Source organism: Molossus molossus, unplaced genomic scaffold, assembly GCF_014108415.1.
Source record: "Molossus molossus isolate mMolMol1 unplaced genomic scaffold, mMolMol1.p scaffold_m16_p_1, whole genome shotgun sequence".
NCBI lineage: Eukaryota > Metazoa > Chordata > Mammalia > Chiroptera > Molossidae > Molossus > Molossus molossus.
Window position 1 is genome coordinate 242,967,463 of NW_023425344.1, and position 17,482 is coordinate 242,984,944.

A 17,482-nucleotide genomic window follows, 5' to 3' on the forward strand; every position below is an offset into this window, starting at 1 on the left:
CGCTCACCAGGGACCCTGGTTAGTTAGGGATGGAGTCCGTAGTGATGGGGCTTCCCGATCACAGGGGTGGGGCAGAGACCCCCTGCAGTTTTCATGATCGATCACAGGGGTGGGGCAGAGATCCCCTGCAGGTTTCATGATCGATCACAGGGGGGGCAGAGATCCCCTGCAGGTTTCATGATCGATCACAGGGGTGGGGCAGAGACCACCTGCAGGTTTCATGATCGATCACAGGGGTGGGGCAGAGACCACCTGCAGGTTTCATGATCGATCACAGGGGTGGGGCAGAGACCCCCTGCAGGTTTCACCAACGCTCCGAGAGAGGCTGCCAGGGGGTGCTTGCTGCTGACCGTGGGCCGACGGATTCCTGGCGGTGAATTTGCACACCTGGGTGTTCTCACGGCCAGCACCGGACTGCGGTTTGGTCCTGAGCCTCAGAAATGGATCGGACTTCCTGCTTGTGCTCGAAGGGGCCCTGTGGATGCTGGTTCTCAGGCCAGGCAGGAGGTGTCCCTTTCCCCTCCTTGGATGCACCCCTCCCCCCAGATTGCTGAGAATAAACTTCTTCCTTGTCTGGACGTCCAGCTGTCTGGGAAGAAAGAGGAAGCGGCTCCATCAGGCCAAGCGTGTGGTGCGTCACGGCCTCTGCAGGGTGGGGACCCTGAAATCAGCCCTGGGACGGGGGTAAGGCCCCAGACACCAGGGGCTGGGCCTGCGGCTCTGCTGGGCGGGGAGGGCAGCAAATAGTCAGATAACCCTCATCCCACGGGAGTGAGATACGGGCCACAAAGCGTGGGTGGCCGAGCTGTTTCCTCCCACGTCCGTGCCTTCCCCTCTGGCCTTCTGAAAAGCCCAAGAACCAAGTGCCTTCATTTCCAACGTAATTCACTTCTGTTCTGTGTCACGCCGGGCACTGTTAGCTGCTTAGGATACAAACGTGAGGAAGTCCAGTCCCTGCTTTCAGGAAGCTCACGCTTCAGTGGAGGAGACGAAGCCACGCACGACGACCGTGTCCTGCAGTACGCAGTGCGTGAGGGCTGCAGGTTTTAGCACGTGCGTGGGTGTGAGAGCGGCCTTGACGTGCTGCCCCGGGGTACCCACGCTCCGAGCTTTCTAGGGGACCACAGCTGTGCGTAGTGGAGCCACCTGCTCTTTTCTGTGTCCTGCGTGGCTCGGGGAGCTGTGTTTAGTGTACTTTCAGCGGGAGACACTAGAGACCAACAAAATCATTGCGATCATTTAGAGCAGTGGTTTTCCACCTTCCTAGTGCCGCGACCCTTTCATACAGTTCCTCATGTGGTGGTGACCCCCAACCATAAAATTATTTTCGTTGCTACTTCATAACAGCAATTTTGCTACTGTTACGAATCGCCATCGGAAATATGTGTTTTCCTGTGGTCTTAGGCGACCCCTGTTAAAGGGTCGTTCAACCCCCAAAGGGGTCGCGACCCACAGGTTGAGAACCGCTGATTTAGAGACAAGTCAGGCCTTAGAGTCTGGGCTGGGGCATGTGAAGAAGGAGGGGAATTTGAGTAGGGAGCGGGGGGTGGGGAGGATTTGAGGACCACTGGGGTTTCTAGCCCCAGATACTGAAAAGCAGCGATGCCATTAATTGTCACAGCATCAGAGAGGAGGGTGTGGGGAGGGGGACAGGGACATCGCAGGCCAGGAGGTGAGAATGAGGAACGTGGAGGTCAGGCTGTGGGGAGGAAAGGGCTCTAAGGGAAGGAGGAGGAGGAAGCTGTAGGGAGAGGCTAGGACTCCAGAGGTGTAGCCTTTATAGACGTGCTCGCGAGTACACCCTTAAAAAGGGTTGGCGTGTTTGCTTCACAGTCACACTTAGGACCAAAGCCTCATGCCCATTAACTAAAAAGTGCCAGGTTCGGATTGGCTCCGAGCAGCCCGTCCTCTGGCTCTCAGGGCGTGTTGCTGCAGGATGCACAAGAAGGAATATATCTGTCATCTCCCTCTTGCCACACCCGCCGCAGCTGCAGTGGCCATTCAGCCACGGGCGAAGCTGAGTGGGCTAATTCACTGCCCCGTTTGAGAGCGACCGGAGTCAGCTGATGTTTACCGAGCACTCTGGACGAAAGTCATTACTCAAGAACCAGGCGCTGAAGTTCCCATCCGCGGCACAGTTAGTTTCCGTGGGTCAGGGCTAGAGGGGCCTTGCGGACTCTCCTCCCAGCTCACTTTATGGATAGAAAAAGAGAAAAATGTATGGAGAGGTTGGGACCTGCATTCCAGCTGGCTTCTTCTAAGACGAGAGGATTTTTTTTTTGGTTGGAAAATGGAGTGCATATTTGTTGCCTAAGTGGAGGTACAAAATGAGCAAGCTTTGTATCCTATGCTTAATAGGAAGCATTAGGAAAAGTGCTGGAGAGAGAAAGATCTGGTTCCTAATGAAGGCCCGGGACACAGTCACATGGAGTGCAGATGTCCTGGGAATTCGACAAGCGAGTTCTCAAACGCTGAGGTCTTTAATTAAGCAGGTGTTTGGGAAGTAGGCCCTGTGTAGCTTCCAGCCTTGGCCGGGCTTGTCCCGCTGAAAAATGGCACTGCCCCAGCTCAGCAGCAGGCCCGAAGCTGGCTTCCATCGGAGACGGAGGAATGTGCCATTGTTTTGTTCTTCTTCCTTATCAAGCCCCGTTAGCTTGAGCGAGGAAGGAACAAAAACAGGCTGGGAAAACATGTTTCACTGGGTAGAAATTTACTACGAAGGAAATGATTTTGCCGTGTCCGACAAAGGCCTTTGGGAAGGTGTAGTCCACCGAACACTTTGGGACAGTTTCTCCCAGTGTCACCCAGTGAGAACTGCTTCCTTTGGGCTGATGGCTGTTCTCACACAGAGCAGAGACACTGCGCCGAGGGGGTGGACACCGGCTCACAGCGTCCGCCCGTCGCTGTTCACAATCCGGGGGAGAAAAGACGCAGGACGGGGGAAGAAGCACAGGCCGTGTGAAGGGCGATCATGTTTGGCTGTGGAATTCAGCAGGACACACGCGTGCGTAGGCTTTCAGACGGCCACCACTATAGGGTCATAGACGGACCCAGAGGTGCCGAAGGGCAGGGGACCCCGAGACCCCGGGGAGGCATGCTCCCTGCCGTTGTGTACCTCCTGTCCCAATCCCTGGCATGTGTCTGGGGCTCCAGCGGGGAGAAGCCTCTGGCTCTGGCTGAAACCACAGAACTAACCATGCCTGCCAGGCCCAGGGCTGTCATCTTGGTGTCTCTGGTAAATTCCAGAACAGGGTCTGCAGGAGGCAGAAGCCAAGCCGCCCCAATCTTTCTCAGATGCTAGAAACAGCACCGCGCCAGGGGAGGGAACACAGTTCCCTGGGCATCTACTCTGGGCCAGGCAGTGGTGATGGGACCTGCAAACACATGGATTTATGGCCTCTCCGTAGCGGCCTGGGAGGTGGCTGCCGCGGCCCTTTTGCAGACACAGGACCCAAGAGGGCAATGAACTTACTCGGTGATCCTCAGTAGGCGCGGGAGCCGGCTGCACACCCAGCGCTGCCTGTCCCCGGAGTTCTTATTTTTTTACCCACCAGCCCTTTCTGAGGAGGTTCAGCCCTTTGGTCTTTTTTCCTCCTGGTGTGGTGCTGGGAGAATGGTCTAGGAAATGTTCTCCTTATGGGCCTGGGGAAACCATTCGTTTTGCTTGGTTGTGCTTTGTTTTACAGTTTTTGAAGGACGCTTTCTTTCCATTAGAATTTGTGTTAGGAAAGCAGTTTAAGTATTTTCCCTTTAACTTATAGGAATAAATGATGAACTATAAAGTCATGTGTGTGTATATATATGTATATATACATATATATGTATAATATGCGCATTCAAATATAACAGCTGGCGTACGTACACATAGTATTTATAGTGAAACATATTTGTGTCCGCACATTGATTCTGCTATACCTTCCTGTAGAGATTTGTCATGATAACCTGCGAGTTAGCACTAGGATTATACTTGGAACCAGTCGTTTACATGGGACAGAAAAGTGGGTTGTGTGCTGTGCTCCCTCCGGGAAGGACGTGTAACCGGCATAAACCACCAGCGTGGTCCCTGCAGCCCTGGGAGCTCACCCAGCAGAGAGCCGGCTGCCTGGCAGCACCGCAGACGCGGGCTCCAAGGTGTCTCTGTGGCCTGCGGCCCTCCATGCACTGTCCCTGGAGTCCCAGCTGTTGGGTAGTGTCTTCTGATGACTGAAGGCCATGTCCTCCCCCTGGTGCTTCCGTGACCTTTATTCACCCTGCCTTCGTGCACCTGCCCACAGGAAGCTCCTGTCTGCTGGGGCCGTGACGCCCCACTCGTGGTGCGAACCCTACACCAGTATCCCTCATGGGTGGCCTGCTGTGCTGAGGCCCTGGAGCCCCCCTCTGCCTGCGGCCTCCCCGGGGGCGTCGAGGATTAAGTTGACTGGTTAGGATGACTTTCCTAGGTCAGCAGTGGTTGTCATCAAAGGGGCGTCGACGGGAAGGGGTGACAGCTCAGACACACCGTGTCGGCCAGCAGAGCTGTGCTGCTCAGCACACATTTGCTCCTGCGCAGGCGCAGTGCGGGCTGCCGTCAGCTGCCAGGTTCTGGAGAAGTCAGCAGACCTTTCCTCCAGTCGCGGGACAGTGGGCGGACACTGCCTTCTGGGGGAGACAGGCCATGGTTGCTGGGTGCAATCCTGCGAGGGCCCAGGCAGCTGCCCAGGGCTGCAGCTCTCAGGAGGGAGGCAGGGAGCTGGCAGAAGGACTCCGTCAAGTCTGCTTTGGGAACTGGTACAGATGGAGGGACTGTGCCCAATGCCAGCTCTCCCAAATGACCTGCAGTCTGAGGTTTGGGAGGACACACACACACACACACACACACACACACGCACACACACAGCCGCAGTGGAGCATGAAGAATGAATGCGAGGAGGAGGGAACAAATGACTGAATGAGCCCAGCGTTCTTTTCTCTTAGGAGACTCTTCCTGAACATCACACAGAAAGGAAAGAAAGAACAGACGCGGTTTGCGTCCAGGGTAATGACACTCGGGCTGCCGTAACGTGTACTTTTCCACTGCCGCAGAAAGCATGCTTTGCCAAAGAATGTCCTTGGAGTGAGTCGACGTAGTTTTCCCTTCTGTTATTTAAGTCAAATGTATTTAATGTAAGAGTTCGGCAGTGAGCTGGAATGTGTGATGGGCCTTCTAGCCCCGCGCGGAGCCCTCGGTGTGAACACGCCCAGGGTGGGCTCCCCTAGGTGTGTTGGCTGACGGTGGTTCTTCAGTGGGGCTGATTGTTTTTAAAGTCCACACACCAGAACGGTCTTGTTAGCAAGTTGGCAGGGGAAAATTTGTTTGGGCTCCAGAGGCATCCTTAGTGTTTGCTGTTCATGTGTTCATTCATTCACTCACCAAATAGTTACTGAACCTTTACTACGGACGCAGCTTTACACCAGGTGTGTTTTGAGGATACAAAGATGGGACACCCCTTCCCACCCAAACTCCAGGGACTTCAGTTCTCAGAATGCATTTATATTGGCAATCCATTCAATCAGGTAGTGCAAGGTACAGATTTCGTTTTATGAACGTACGTCAACAGAAATGAGTTAATGGAGTTTTTTTAAAAAAATGAACTTTAAAGATTTTGTGTCTAGGTTTGACTGTTTTGCCTGTGCCTGTGTGTGTACACATGCATACACACACGTGTACACAGAGGTCCGGCCTCTGAGCCCCGCCTGGCGCGCTCGCGGCGTTTGGCCTTCTCCATGGGGCTCTGCGGGCGCGTGCGTGTGAGTTGCACGGGCAGAGCCTTGGGAACTCGCTGTCACCAAGGTTCCCTGATAGCTCTTCCTGCCTTGGGTCTCCCTCACCCAGCATCTCCCCCCTCCCCCCCCCCCCCCGGGGCAGGAAAAAGAGCGCAAATTCCTAAGGCGATGTCGTTCCCAGGGTACAATTGTCATCCATCACTCCCCTCTGGAAAAATGTAAATATGCTCTGGCCGATAGTGGCATTATTTATTATCCTAGGCTTCAACATGGATTTGAGCAGGCGGCTGCTGGCCAAGTCTTATTCACGGTTCCCCTGGGAGGCTCGGGGGGGGGGGGCAGAGCTGGGGGGCGAGGGCGGGGCAGGAGCTGTGCAGCTGAGAACAGGGCTGGGTCTTGGCCATGGGGCTGCACACAGTCAACGTGTCGGGCCGGAGTGGCGGCCGCCGCCACCTTGGAACAGGTTCCTGGAGTCTGTCCTGTTTGGAGGACGGACGCTGGCTCCACGCGGTGCCCAGACACACGGTTATTTCGGGTGGGAATTTACCAGTGTCATGGGTGTCCACTTGTCGCAGGTGGGTGGTGGATCGTGCTGGTGTCACTTGAACCCACAAGACCGTCGCTTGCCTGGCCGGATGTTTCCTTGACTCCGTTATGCTTGCTTCCTGAGCACATAGCCAAAAAGGCCTGTGGCAAAAGGCCCTTGTCCTCAGGGAGCTTCCACTTTGGGGCCCTAGGTGCCCCCATGCCCCACCACAGTCTGCAACAGACAATGTCAGGAGGCAGACAATTTTCCAGGAGGCCTATCTTCTCCGCCGGGCCTGCCCACTCCCTCCTGAGCCCGCTGGGTCCCGGCATGACGGACGGTTATTCCTGCCCGAGGTGGGCCTGGAGTCAGGCCGGCAGGGAGCCTGGCTGAGCTCTCGCTTACCAGCTCCTGCAGGGCCGTTTCCAACCGGTGAGTTGGGGACTGTGAACCCACCGCTCAGGAGTTGTGCAAATAAATAGTGACATCCGTGAGACGGGCTCAGTGAACAGCAGCTTCTAATGTGATTTCCAACTGCACAATAGTCCCCTGGGGGAGGCAGGGGGCGTGCAGATGAGCCACCCTGACCGCAGTGATGAGGGGCAGGAGGTGCAGGCAGGGGAGGGCAGGGGGGCAGGAGGGCAGACGCTGGAGTCAGGCTTCAGGTGGAAGAGAGAGTGTGGTCTCGGGGGTCCCGCTGCACGGTTCTGAGTGCTCTCCCTAAAACACAGCGCGGGGGACAGGGAAGAAGAATTTGTTTCAGTTGACACAAACAGTTTTGAGTGCTGAATGTGAACACCAGATGTCTTGAGAAATGTGACTCTGACTACAGCTTGGTCTTTACGCTTTGAAGCTCTCAGTTAAGACGGGACTGACTTGGACAAAAGTACCTGCACACCTCCAGACAGGCGGCGATGGCATGAAGCAGTGTGGGCAGAGGCACGGAGGTCAGCCGCAGGAGTGGAGGAGACACTGGAGGGCTCTGTGAAGCTTCGAGAAGGGGCAGGAACCCCAGGCCGAAATGTTTTTATGAATGGATCCAGTCCAGCAGCCTACCAGCTTCCTTCGACAGGGGACTTTTCCTTTTCTTCTGTTATGTTCTCAGAGGTATCACAGCTCTGTGCCTCGTAGGCACCACAAAGGACCCCTATTTAACACGTGGATGAATAAGCCTGAACAAAATGCATTTCTAAGTCAAGCAATGGTTGTTATCAAGGAGACCTGCTTTCACAAAAGGATGGGCTAGGATGGCAGAGAAGAGCTTACGGATGTTCTCTTCTTGGCCTTCTCCCTTTGTGGATTTCTGGGCAGCGACTAGCTCTGTCCCCCCATAAAAAGCCAGTATCTCCTGGTGGCACCCCTCAGGGAGGTGCCTCCACCTTTCTGGATGTAACCCAGCCAGACGAGCAAGCAGCTGGCCGCTCTGTGGCTCCAGGGCTCTGAGCAGACGTAGATAACAGTCTTCGGGCTATGTCTGTGTTACAGATGTGGACGAGTGTGCAACAGATTCTCATCAGTGCAACCCTACCCAGATCTGCATCAACACCGAAGGAGGATACACCTGTTCCTGCACCGATGGCTATTGGCTTCTGGAAGGCCAGTGCTTAGGTAACTCTCTGGGGCTCACAGGGACTCGAGGAAGTTCATGGTGCCAGGGGTATGGTGACATGTGGGCATAGCTGGGTGGCCTAGGGGCGGTGGGCTTTTCTTTGCAGGGGGAGGGGCAGGTGCAAGGCTATTGAGCTTACATGTGTCACCACCACCTGTTAAAGTCAGTTGTCACCATCACTGTCATGTCATCGTTTGAATTTCTGGGTGTATTTTGAAGGCTCCTGTTTGATTTTTACCTATACTTTTCTCCTGCCTTCAGAAAGTTTATATCCAGGGCAGGAAAGGATGGAGGTGAGGGTTATTCGGTCCTAGTTAGAAATCATACTAAGAGGCGGGAACACTTTGCTTAGTCACAGAAAGGTTCCCCGTCTCAAGCGTGGATCAGTAGGTTCTGTGCTGACACCGGCTCCTCCCAGTGCCCCACCCTAGGCACATCACGCCCACCCTACCGGCTGGTCTTTCTTTTTGCCGTTGAGGAGTCAGTCGTCCAATTGAGAATTTTGTTTCTCGCAGTTGGCATCTGCTATATGATCTCTCTGTTTATTTTCACTGGAGGGTTATTTTGCTTTCTTTCCCTGTAGTTTTTGGTCTAGCCAAGTGCATGAATTCAGAGCAATCTCTAGCTGTCAGTTCCATTTCTATTCTGGGCCGTGACTTCTATGCTGTTTTCTTGGAGAAGCCCTGCCAGTTTAAATTCTCTAAGACACTGTTCTGTTGCCTGAAAGTCAGTCATGGAGGAGCTGAGACACAGTCCAAACAACATCATGGAAACAGAAAGGAAGGCTTTTTTTCCAAGTCTCTCTCTCAATTGAGACTGAGTTTTGGTCGGCTCTAGAGCCCTGTCTGCAGCCTCCTGGGGCCTGATAAGCCAGCCTAGACTTGGCGTGGTTCTCCTTCCCAGGCATGCACCAAAGGGCTGGCTGCACATGGGCATTTGTGAATATGAGGGTCACTGTGCATTTTAACCAACCTCAGCTATTATGGAAAATTTGATGCCACTGCTTTGAACATAAGCAGATCATTGTGAGTTATTTGTGCGGGAACTTAATATGTAGAATTTCAGAGCTGGAAGGGATGTTAGATATTATGTCATTCAACTTTTATAGCGTTGGAGACTGAGACTCAAAGAGGAGGGACATTTTGGACCAAGTGAAGTGGGTCGAAAATCTCGCTCCTGTTTTTCAGTATAGTTTTTCCACCACAAGGGGGCGCAAGAGAGGATCAGGTGACAGGGACACACAGGCTGGACTGATCATACAGAGGAAACCCCTCGGATCTGAGGGGGCCAGGCACTGGGATATTCCTCTACCTGGGAGAGTGGTTCCCACCCCAGAGCATGAAGCTGTGGGAGGGATGTTTCTGGAGACCCAACATGTACAGCCTGCTCACACGTCACGTCCGAAGTGAAGACCTTCACTAATTGTGGCTGAACTCATGCCATCCTTTGGCCAAACTTTTCTTTCTCTCTTTTTTTCTTAAATCCTCAGCCAAGGATATTTTTCCATTTATTTTCAGACAGAGTAGGAGAGAGAGAGAGACATGGACGTGAGAGAGACACATCAGTTGGTTGCCTCCTTAGCGGACCAGGGCCAGGGACCAAACCGAAACCGAGGTATGTGCCCTTGACCGGAATCAAACCCGTGACTCTTTGGTCCGGCGACGCTCTAACCACTGAGCCAAACCAGCCAGGGCATCTCTTTTAAAACACAAGTTTCGTAGCTGTCCACCACCCCTCTGCGCACTGTTGGAAGCATTGCTTTCGGAGACAAGTGAGGGGCTAGGGCTGCCTTTCCTCCAAGGTCTCCCTAGGATGTCCTCTCTTTTCCCTTCTGCCTCCGTCCTTGGTGATCTGTCCTGGACAGAGGTCGGCCGGCAACTGCATAAGCCAACGTGCTTTCTAAGCAGGGGCTGCAAAGTGCTCCGTGGGCTGTGGGGTGGGCCAGGTTAGAGGTAGCTGGGACTCGGAGGTAAAACAGAATCACAAAGGCAGGGCACAGTCTCCCAGGAAGGTGGAACCACAGGTAAGGTGGGGCGGGTCCTTTCTGGCAGCAGGTTGTAGGAGCTGGACACAGAGACTGAGGTTCTGAGCTGGCCTCCAGAGCCCTGGACGGGCCACGGTTCCAAAGGAACTAGGGTAGCAGGGAGGGAATGTGTCCAGGTTAGAGGGAGGTGGGGATGAGGTAAGAACCAGTTTCGGCTATAGTCCGATCAGTTGGTTACAGCAGGTGATTGTGCGGGTGAGGACTTGTCTCTACCTGTGGGCTTCATTCGAGAGGTCCTATCCCACAGGAGTGAATTTCCCAGAGCATCGACTTGAGGGCTTGGGAAGGGCTTTTCCCGTGACATGAGGCTCCCCACTGACCGCTACACAGCAGCAGGGAGGGCTACATTGCCGGCTCTGCTGGGACCCATTCATCCGCAGAGCTGCTTGCTCGGGAGCCGAGCCGCCAGCCATGGTTTGGAAGGTGTGTTTATCCAGAGTTTTATGTCTGCTCTAGTGCAAGGAGATCCCAGGTGAGTCCTTGTGTTCCCGGATTCGTGGGTCTCCAGACTGGAGTGCTCCCGGCTCGTCCTCACCTGCACTAGTTCTTATTCCTGACACCTGAGTAGTCATAGTTGATGGTGCTGGTGAGGAGCTGACCGGAGCGAGGCTGTAGATTTCTCTTACACTTTGAGCTAACTTGTCCCTCCCCAGGGCAATGAAACATTTATATAGAGTCTCTGAGTTGACTTCCTGTGGATGAAATTCCAGAGGCCATGGTGCCCACTCTAAGCAAACATTTCTTCTACCGCTTTCAAGATAGGTTCAGGTGCTCACAGGACCGAGATGGGTTGGGGAGAATTGTAGGGAGATTGAGCTTTGGAACCAGAGACTGTCACCCTCGCTGACACTTAGTAGGTCCTGTCTTCACACCAGCTCCCCTCGGCTTCCCTCCGTGATCTCTCTGCAGAGAGACCGTGATGCTGGGGTGGCAGGGGTGACTGAGAAGAAAGGTCTCACGCTGCGTGTGCTTCTGTTTCCAGACATTGATGAATGTCGCTACGGCTATTGCCAGCAGCTGTGCGCGAATGTTCCTGGATCCTATTCCTGTACGTGCAACCCTGGTTTTACCCTCAACGAGGATGGACGGTCTTGCCAAGGTATGCGACGCGCACGGTAACCCGAACACGCCGGGAAACACGAGCTCTGTCTTGTTCAGAGCCTGACAGTTCTGGTGGGAAACGCTGCTGTTAAAGTGCTTCCCGCTCCCCGCCCCGGCCCGCTCACCCCCTCCGCTGCCAGAAACCCGAGACCCCAACTGAGGTTTCACGAAACATGTCAAAAAATGTGCCCTGGGTATTGCTGAGACGAGAACCGCAGTCGTCCATCCGCCCGGAGCTACGGTTTCATGGCCTGACTCCTCTGTCTGCTGTCCAGCAGCGGCCTTGCCGACTTTCTGGGCTAATCAGGAATGTCCCTGCCTCTCCTGTAGCCTAAATCCAATTCCCGGGGCCAAAGTGGGGTGGCTGGAAAGAACGCCTAGCCCTGCTGAATCGCGAAATAAACACGTACACTCGGCGTGGGGTTTCCCGGGCGATTGTGATGTCTCTCTACACGTTCCCTCCGCGGTGCCAGGCCGGCCTGTTCCTTCCCAGAGTCCGGTGGTGGCAGCAGCTTCCCTGCTACTCAGCATTCCCCACAAAAGCAGAATGAAACAAAGGCATTTCTGGTTTTCACATGATCACTTCGAGCGCTGATAAGTGAGAAAAACAAGCCTGCTGTGATTTCCATGTGCGGGTTTCTGCCCAGGAAATGAATGGGGGACTCCAGACTCAAGGAATCAGGGCAAGGCCCTCCTGGCCGCTGGCTCCCTGCCCCCAGCCCCGGCCGGGCCTCCGTCCCTGGCAGTTGCTCCGTCCAGGGTGGGGCAGTGCAGGGGACTCAGAATGAGGTCTTTGTCTGGAGCCTGCCACCAGGTTCTGCGGGACCTATTTCCTTGTCACACCGCCGCGGTCTGGTTGGCAGGCTCTGGCCAGCTAGTTGGAGGGTATTATGTCTCCGTTAGTTTAATCGTATCTAAATCACTGGGTAAACAGGAAGGCATCAGCCTTAAAGAGTTTGATCCTGGATTCTTTGGAAGTCTCCCCTCCAAAGCTGGTTCTGCTGATTGTTCCAAGAAGTCTCGACTGTGTTCCTCTCGCCAAGAGAGGTCATTTTCTTCTGGGAGTGGAGACCGGGCTGGGAGGTTGAGGGGCTGATAGAGCAGGGCCCTCCCTTGTCACTGGGCGGGCGCGGGCGCCTGGCTCCCTGGCTGCGGTGATAAGCAGCTTAGGGCAGAGGCAGGCTTCCCCGTGCCAAGGCTGGGGTTGGACACGCCAGCCCACGTTTCCCCGAGGCTGGCTCGGTGCACCCGACACCTAAGGGACAGCCAGGTGCAGTAGAGCCAGAAGTCCGTCCCATGTGTCCTTGAGGCCTCTCAGGGACAGGCCTGTGACAAGGAGCAGATAAAACTCCTGGCACTGCCAAGCCCAACAGCAGGCACAGCACACAGGCTGGACATGGCCCTTGGCCACTGGGATGTTGCATCAGCAGAGCCCATGGGTGACACAGGATGTCCTGAACTCCATGGCGCTTTGGTAATGCTGACACCTTGTGTGAGGAAGTGTGCTTTGCACTCTTCCAAGCATTGTCTCATCTGTTCACTTCACCGAATCCCACAATGGCCTTACGGGGTGGGCGGGGCAGGTGTCTGTGGCTCTGCTTCACGGATGAGGAAACCAAGGAGCCAAAAGGTCAAGCCGTTTGGCCAGAGCCACACAGCCAGTGGGGGGGCAGAGTCAGAGTAGAAGCAAAGGCCCAGCCTCCTGTCCAGCAAGAGGGACTGGGTGCAGTCTGCTCCCACAGGATGCGGGTGGGCATTTGGGCAGGCGTGGACCCCAGGGCTGGCAGGAAAGGCAGCCAGGGTGCAGGGGGCAGATTCCTTCGGGTCCTCTGCTCTGCAGAAGCAGCTGAGAGCTAAGAGAGAGAGGGACTCAAGCTCCATGTGGCCAGCGTCTGGCTGGACGCCGAGGATGCCAGCCCTAGTACCCACCGTGCCATCCTGCCCACACCTGCCCTCCACAGCCTGCTGCCACGACATTCTCCTGGCCTCCCAGGCAGAGCGCCTCCAAACTCCCGTGGCCACCAGGGGACACTGGTATCTCACTGGACCCGCCTGCGTGGCTGTCCATTATTTTTCTTTCTCCAAAATGCTCCAAGGGTGCCAGGAAGCAGGAAGTAAGTGGGCATGGGACTAGCCCTCCTCTTTAAGAAAAGCTTCTCAAGCTGCTCACTGGGAAGGCTTTTAACTCTGAAAACACTCAAATCCCTATTCAGAGTCTTAAGAGGTTTTCAGGGACTTTTGAAGAGGATGGAAATGATCTCGGCTGGAACTTTGGTCGTTGGCATAAGGAGCAAGGGGCAGAGTGTGCTTAAAGCTGCCCAGCCAGCACCAGTGTGGAAGGGGCTCCCGCCCTCCTCCCTCCCCCACCCGAATGAGCTGTGCAGAATGAATCCTGGGTTTTAGGGAAAGACCCTTAACTCATGTTCCAGCTCCAACCGTGCCCTTGTTAGCTTGGGGATCTGGGTACATCTCTCAACCTTAAAACAATCTCGTTGATGTATAATTGATATACAATGAACTGCACTGTGAAAGGTACATGATTTTAGGAACTCTGACATAGGTATACCCCCATGAACGCATCACCACACTCAAGACAATGAATATTCCACCGTCCCTAACTGTTGGTTGCCTTATGCCCCTTTGTGGTCCCCTCCTTAACCTACTGAACTTGACACATGGGGCAGAGGTCCTAACGCAGGGTTGTTGCAAAGATTCAGTGAATGTGAGATCCTATTATTATCAGTGATGCTATTTATGCTTAATTGTCTTAGTTAGATCGGGCTGCCATGACAAACTATCATGGACTGGGGGGCTTACACAACAGAAATTTACTTCCTCACAGGTCTAGAGGCTGGAATTCCAAGAGCAGGGCGACAGCATGGTTGGGGGCTTGCCAGGGCCCTCTTCCTGGCTTGCAGGGGGCCAGCCTCTGTCTGAACGCTCCCATGGAGAAGGCCAGGCAAGCCCTCTGGTGTCTGTTTTTCATAAGGGCACTAATCCCATCGGGAGGTCCCCACCCTCAGGACCTCACTTAAGCTTAATCACTTCCCAAAGGCCCCGTCTCCAAATACTGTCGCATTGGGAGTTAGGGCTCCAGCATGAATTTGGCAGGGGGTGGGGGACACACGCAATTCAATCCATAGCCGTAATACATAGACTTATTATTAGAATTGTCACGATTATTTGTTTACCTGCAATGTCAGTCAGTGGGGGTGAGGGGAGAGGTCATTGGGAAGGGAATGTGGTAGGTGATGGGAAAGAGCAGACATTGCCTAGAAGTTCCTGTTGGTGAACTTGGAGAGTGGACTTCTAGGAGGTATATGTACACACGTGTGCATACATGTATAGGACATGTACCTGTGTCGATTCCACCCTTCCCACTTTGTGACTCCAGAAGGACATATGGATGGAGCCCCTGTTTCCTCAGTGAACACTTTTGGGGGCTGACTTCTCAGTCTGCTAGGTCCCAGGTGGAGACCCTCGGGACCTGTGACCCGGCCTCCCAGTCAGAGTAGATTTGGGTGCTGTGCCCTTTTGTCTGCCCAGTTAGTGCAGATGTTTTGTCGTGGGAATGGTCAGTGATGCTCTCTGGCTTTCCGCAGATGTGAATGAGTGTGCCACCGAGAACCCCTGCGTGCAGACCTGCGTCAACACCTACGGCTCTTTCATCTGCCGCTGTGACCCAGGATACGAACTCGAGGATGACGGAGTTCGTTGCAGTGGTAACGGGTTTTATTTAGCCCTGGAGCTTCCCACCTGTGCGAGGGCACAGGGCCGGGCAGTGGGGGCCGGGCTTCCTTCACAGGTGTTTCCTCTCGTTTCCCAGAAACATCTCCAGTTTGGACATGTCCCAGGGCAATAGGGTCCCAACCACACAACACAAAGATGCGTCACTTCTTGAAAGGTGGAGGGGAGCCCTGCCCCCCTCATCATTCCAGCCCCAATGCAAAAACCAGTGGGGCTGACTTTTAGAGTCTGAGGTGGGGGTGCAGAGGGTAAGGAGTCACCAATTTCACGCATTGGTTTGTTGTTTGTCCGCACCCAGCACCGACTCAAGTCCTGGGGGGAGCACAAGTGCTGACAGGAATAACAGTGCATCTGCTCGGGAGGGGTGTGTGTGGAATGAATGAGATCATGTTTGTAAGTGCAAACACGCCGTGCAGTTCTAAAGTCTCTACAGATACATGGTGAGCATGCAATACGTAGTTTTCAAATCAGGGAGTGAATGATCGAATGCTGAATGAATGAACTGTTACTGTGAGAACATAGATGGGACAGCTTAGGTGACTGTTTATAACTTTCTTCCGATCCCAAGGAGCTGATTCTCGGCCCATGTTGGCTTGTGGATTCTGTTCTAATTTTCTTACTAACCTGTGCAATAGGAAACTTGTAAAGTCTTGTCAACTCCTTGAAAATAAGGACAGCATCTTACTCATACTTATTAGCATCTGCCCAGAGCCATGTACAGCTCTTTCTTGTTGTTGTTCTTCCTTCTTTTCAACCCTCCCCCCCTTTTATTGGTGTTGTTTTATGTTGAATTAAGCTCCAACTGGTCCACTTTTGGCGTCATCAGCAGCTGTCAATGAGCACAGGCTAAATTAATGATGCTTCGTTGTATTTTTCAAAATAAATGAGCCATACTGTAGGGTGTGAAAATCTTTTTGTCTTGCAAAATGGAAAATTTCCTAATCCTGGGTGTCATTGTAACAGGAACTGACCCGGGTCATGAAAGGGACCGTGTGATGGCTCCACTCAGGACTGCAGTGTTCTAGGGACAGAATTCTCTGAGACAAATGGGCGCCTCTCCCAAGGGCCAGGAAGCCAGAGCGGCGAGTGAGCAGTTAGACAGCCTCGCACCGATTAGATGTCAGTCCCAGAAAGGGTAATAAGATACCCTCAGGCATGAAAAGCTACTTTCTTCCTGAATTTCACTTTCCCGCATGGCACTCCTTGGGGATTCAGGACCGAGGAACTAATTGGTGGGAAGTTCAGCATCAGGACACGGGAGCATTTGCTTCTCCAGAAGTCCCTGCGCATCCACAGAGACGCGTCACCGCCCACAGAGGCAGTGTGGTGTTGTGACTCTGGAGCCAGGCAAGAGCTGAGTTCAAATTCGGGCTCCACTGGCTAGTGTTTTCCCTGGCCAGATCACTTCCTAGCCTCTTTCATTAGAAAACAAATGCTTGCCCGGCCTGTGTGGCTCAGTGGTTGAGTGTCAACCCAGGCACCAAGATATTGCCGGTTCGATCCCCGGTCAGGGCACATGCCCAGGTTGTGGGCCCGATCCCCAGTGGGGGGCGTGCAGGAGGCGGCCAGTCGATGTTCTCTCTCATCGATGTTTCTATCTCTCTCTCCCTCTCCCTTCCTCTTTCTCTAAAATCAATAAAGAAAAAAAATTAAAACAACAACAACAACAGAACGAATGCTCTCATGGGCTGGTCACGAAGATGAAATCAGCTGGTGTAGCTAAGCGTCATCACAGGTTCGCTTACTTCTCCAAGCGAAAATGGAAGAGACTTTTGGTTTTTCGTGCAGTTTACGCCTGGGTGGTCTGGCAAGGATTTTCAGCTGACCCGCCTTACCTAAAATGGCCAGCTTTTCCATGTTCACCATCAAGCCCACGTCCCTCAGAGCTAGAGTGACCTCGACCCCTGGACACTGAAAGCTTAGGGCTGGCCTCGAATAGCAGCATGACAGAGAGTTTGTGGCCTGTCCCTTTCTGTTTACCCCCTTTCTCTACTAATCACACCCCCCAGGAAATGTTACCCTCACTGTTATCACAGTTAGTATGGCGCCTCCCTGTGGCACCAGACCCTTCCTAGCCATGTCCCCTTGTCCCTCAGGGATATGTGAATCCGAGCTGGTCCCAGACCATAGTGGATTCTCTGTGGATAAATGAAAATGGCCTCGTGTGCCCCCTGCCAGAAACTGGGTGTGTGTTTCAGCTTTTCAGTCTGGGGAGTGCAGACCAGAGATAAACTCAGCGTGTCTGTTAGGGCTCCTTCCAGCCCCATGGGAGGTGGGGACGGGTGCTACCATCTCCATCTGCACAGGAGCTAGCCCTGCTCAGGATTTCCCCCCACCTCAGGACTCCCCGAATCCACCCGTTTTAAGTCCTGAGTATGACTGACCAGGGAGACGTTACAGAATTGTGTAGACAAATGTACGATCTAGAGGCTGGCTGAATTCAAATTTCAGCTTTACTAGTCACTCATTGTGCATTTACCAAGTTACTGAACCTCTCTGTAAGCCTCATGTTTTTCCTCTGGAAAATATGGTTACTAATAGCCCATCCTTCACAGGGCTGAGGTGAGGATTAAATCAGATGAGGCAGGTAAAGCTTTTAACCCAGCGCTCGGAGCATAGCAGCTCTCAGGAACGGCCAGGTTTGACTACTGCTGCTACTGAAGGTACAACGGAGTCTGCAAACTGACCCGTTTTCAGCCTCCTTGAGCCTGCC

At 53.7% G+C, this 17,482-nt stretch overlaps 1 protein-coding gene across 1 annotated transcript in view; it reads left to right on the plus strand.

Annotated features, from left to right (window-relative positions):
- Positions 1-17,482, plus strand: part of FBLN5 (fibulin 5) — a 77,025-nt gene that overhangs the window by 44,899 nt on the left and 14,644 nt on the right. The window contains exons 5-7 of the mRNA XM_036270029.1: positions 7,754-7,876; positions 10,904-11,020; positions 14,625-14,744. Coding sequence (XP_036125922.1) covers positions 7,754-7,876; positions 10,904-11,020; positions 14,625-14,744 — 360 coding nt within the window. The remainder of the gene's footprint in view (positions 1-7,753; positions 7,877-10,903; positions 11,021-14,624; positions 14,745-17,482) is intronic.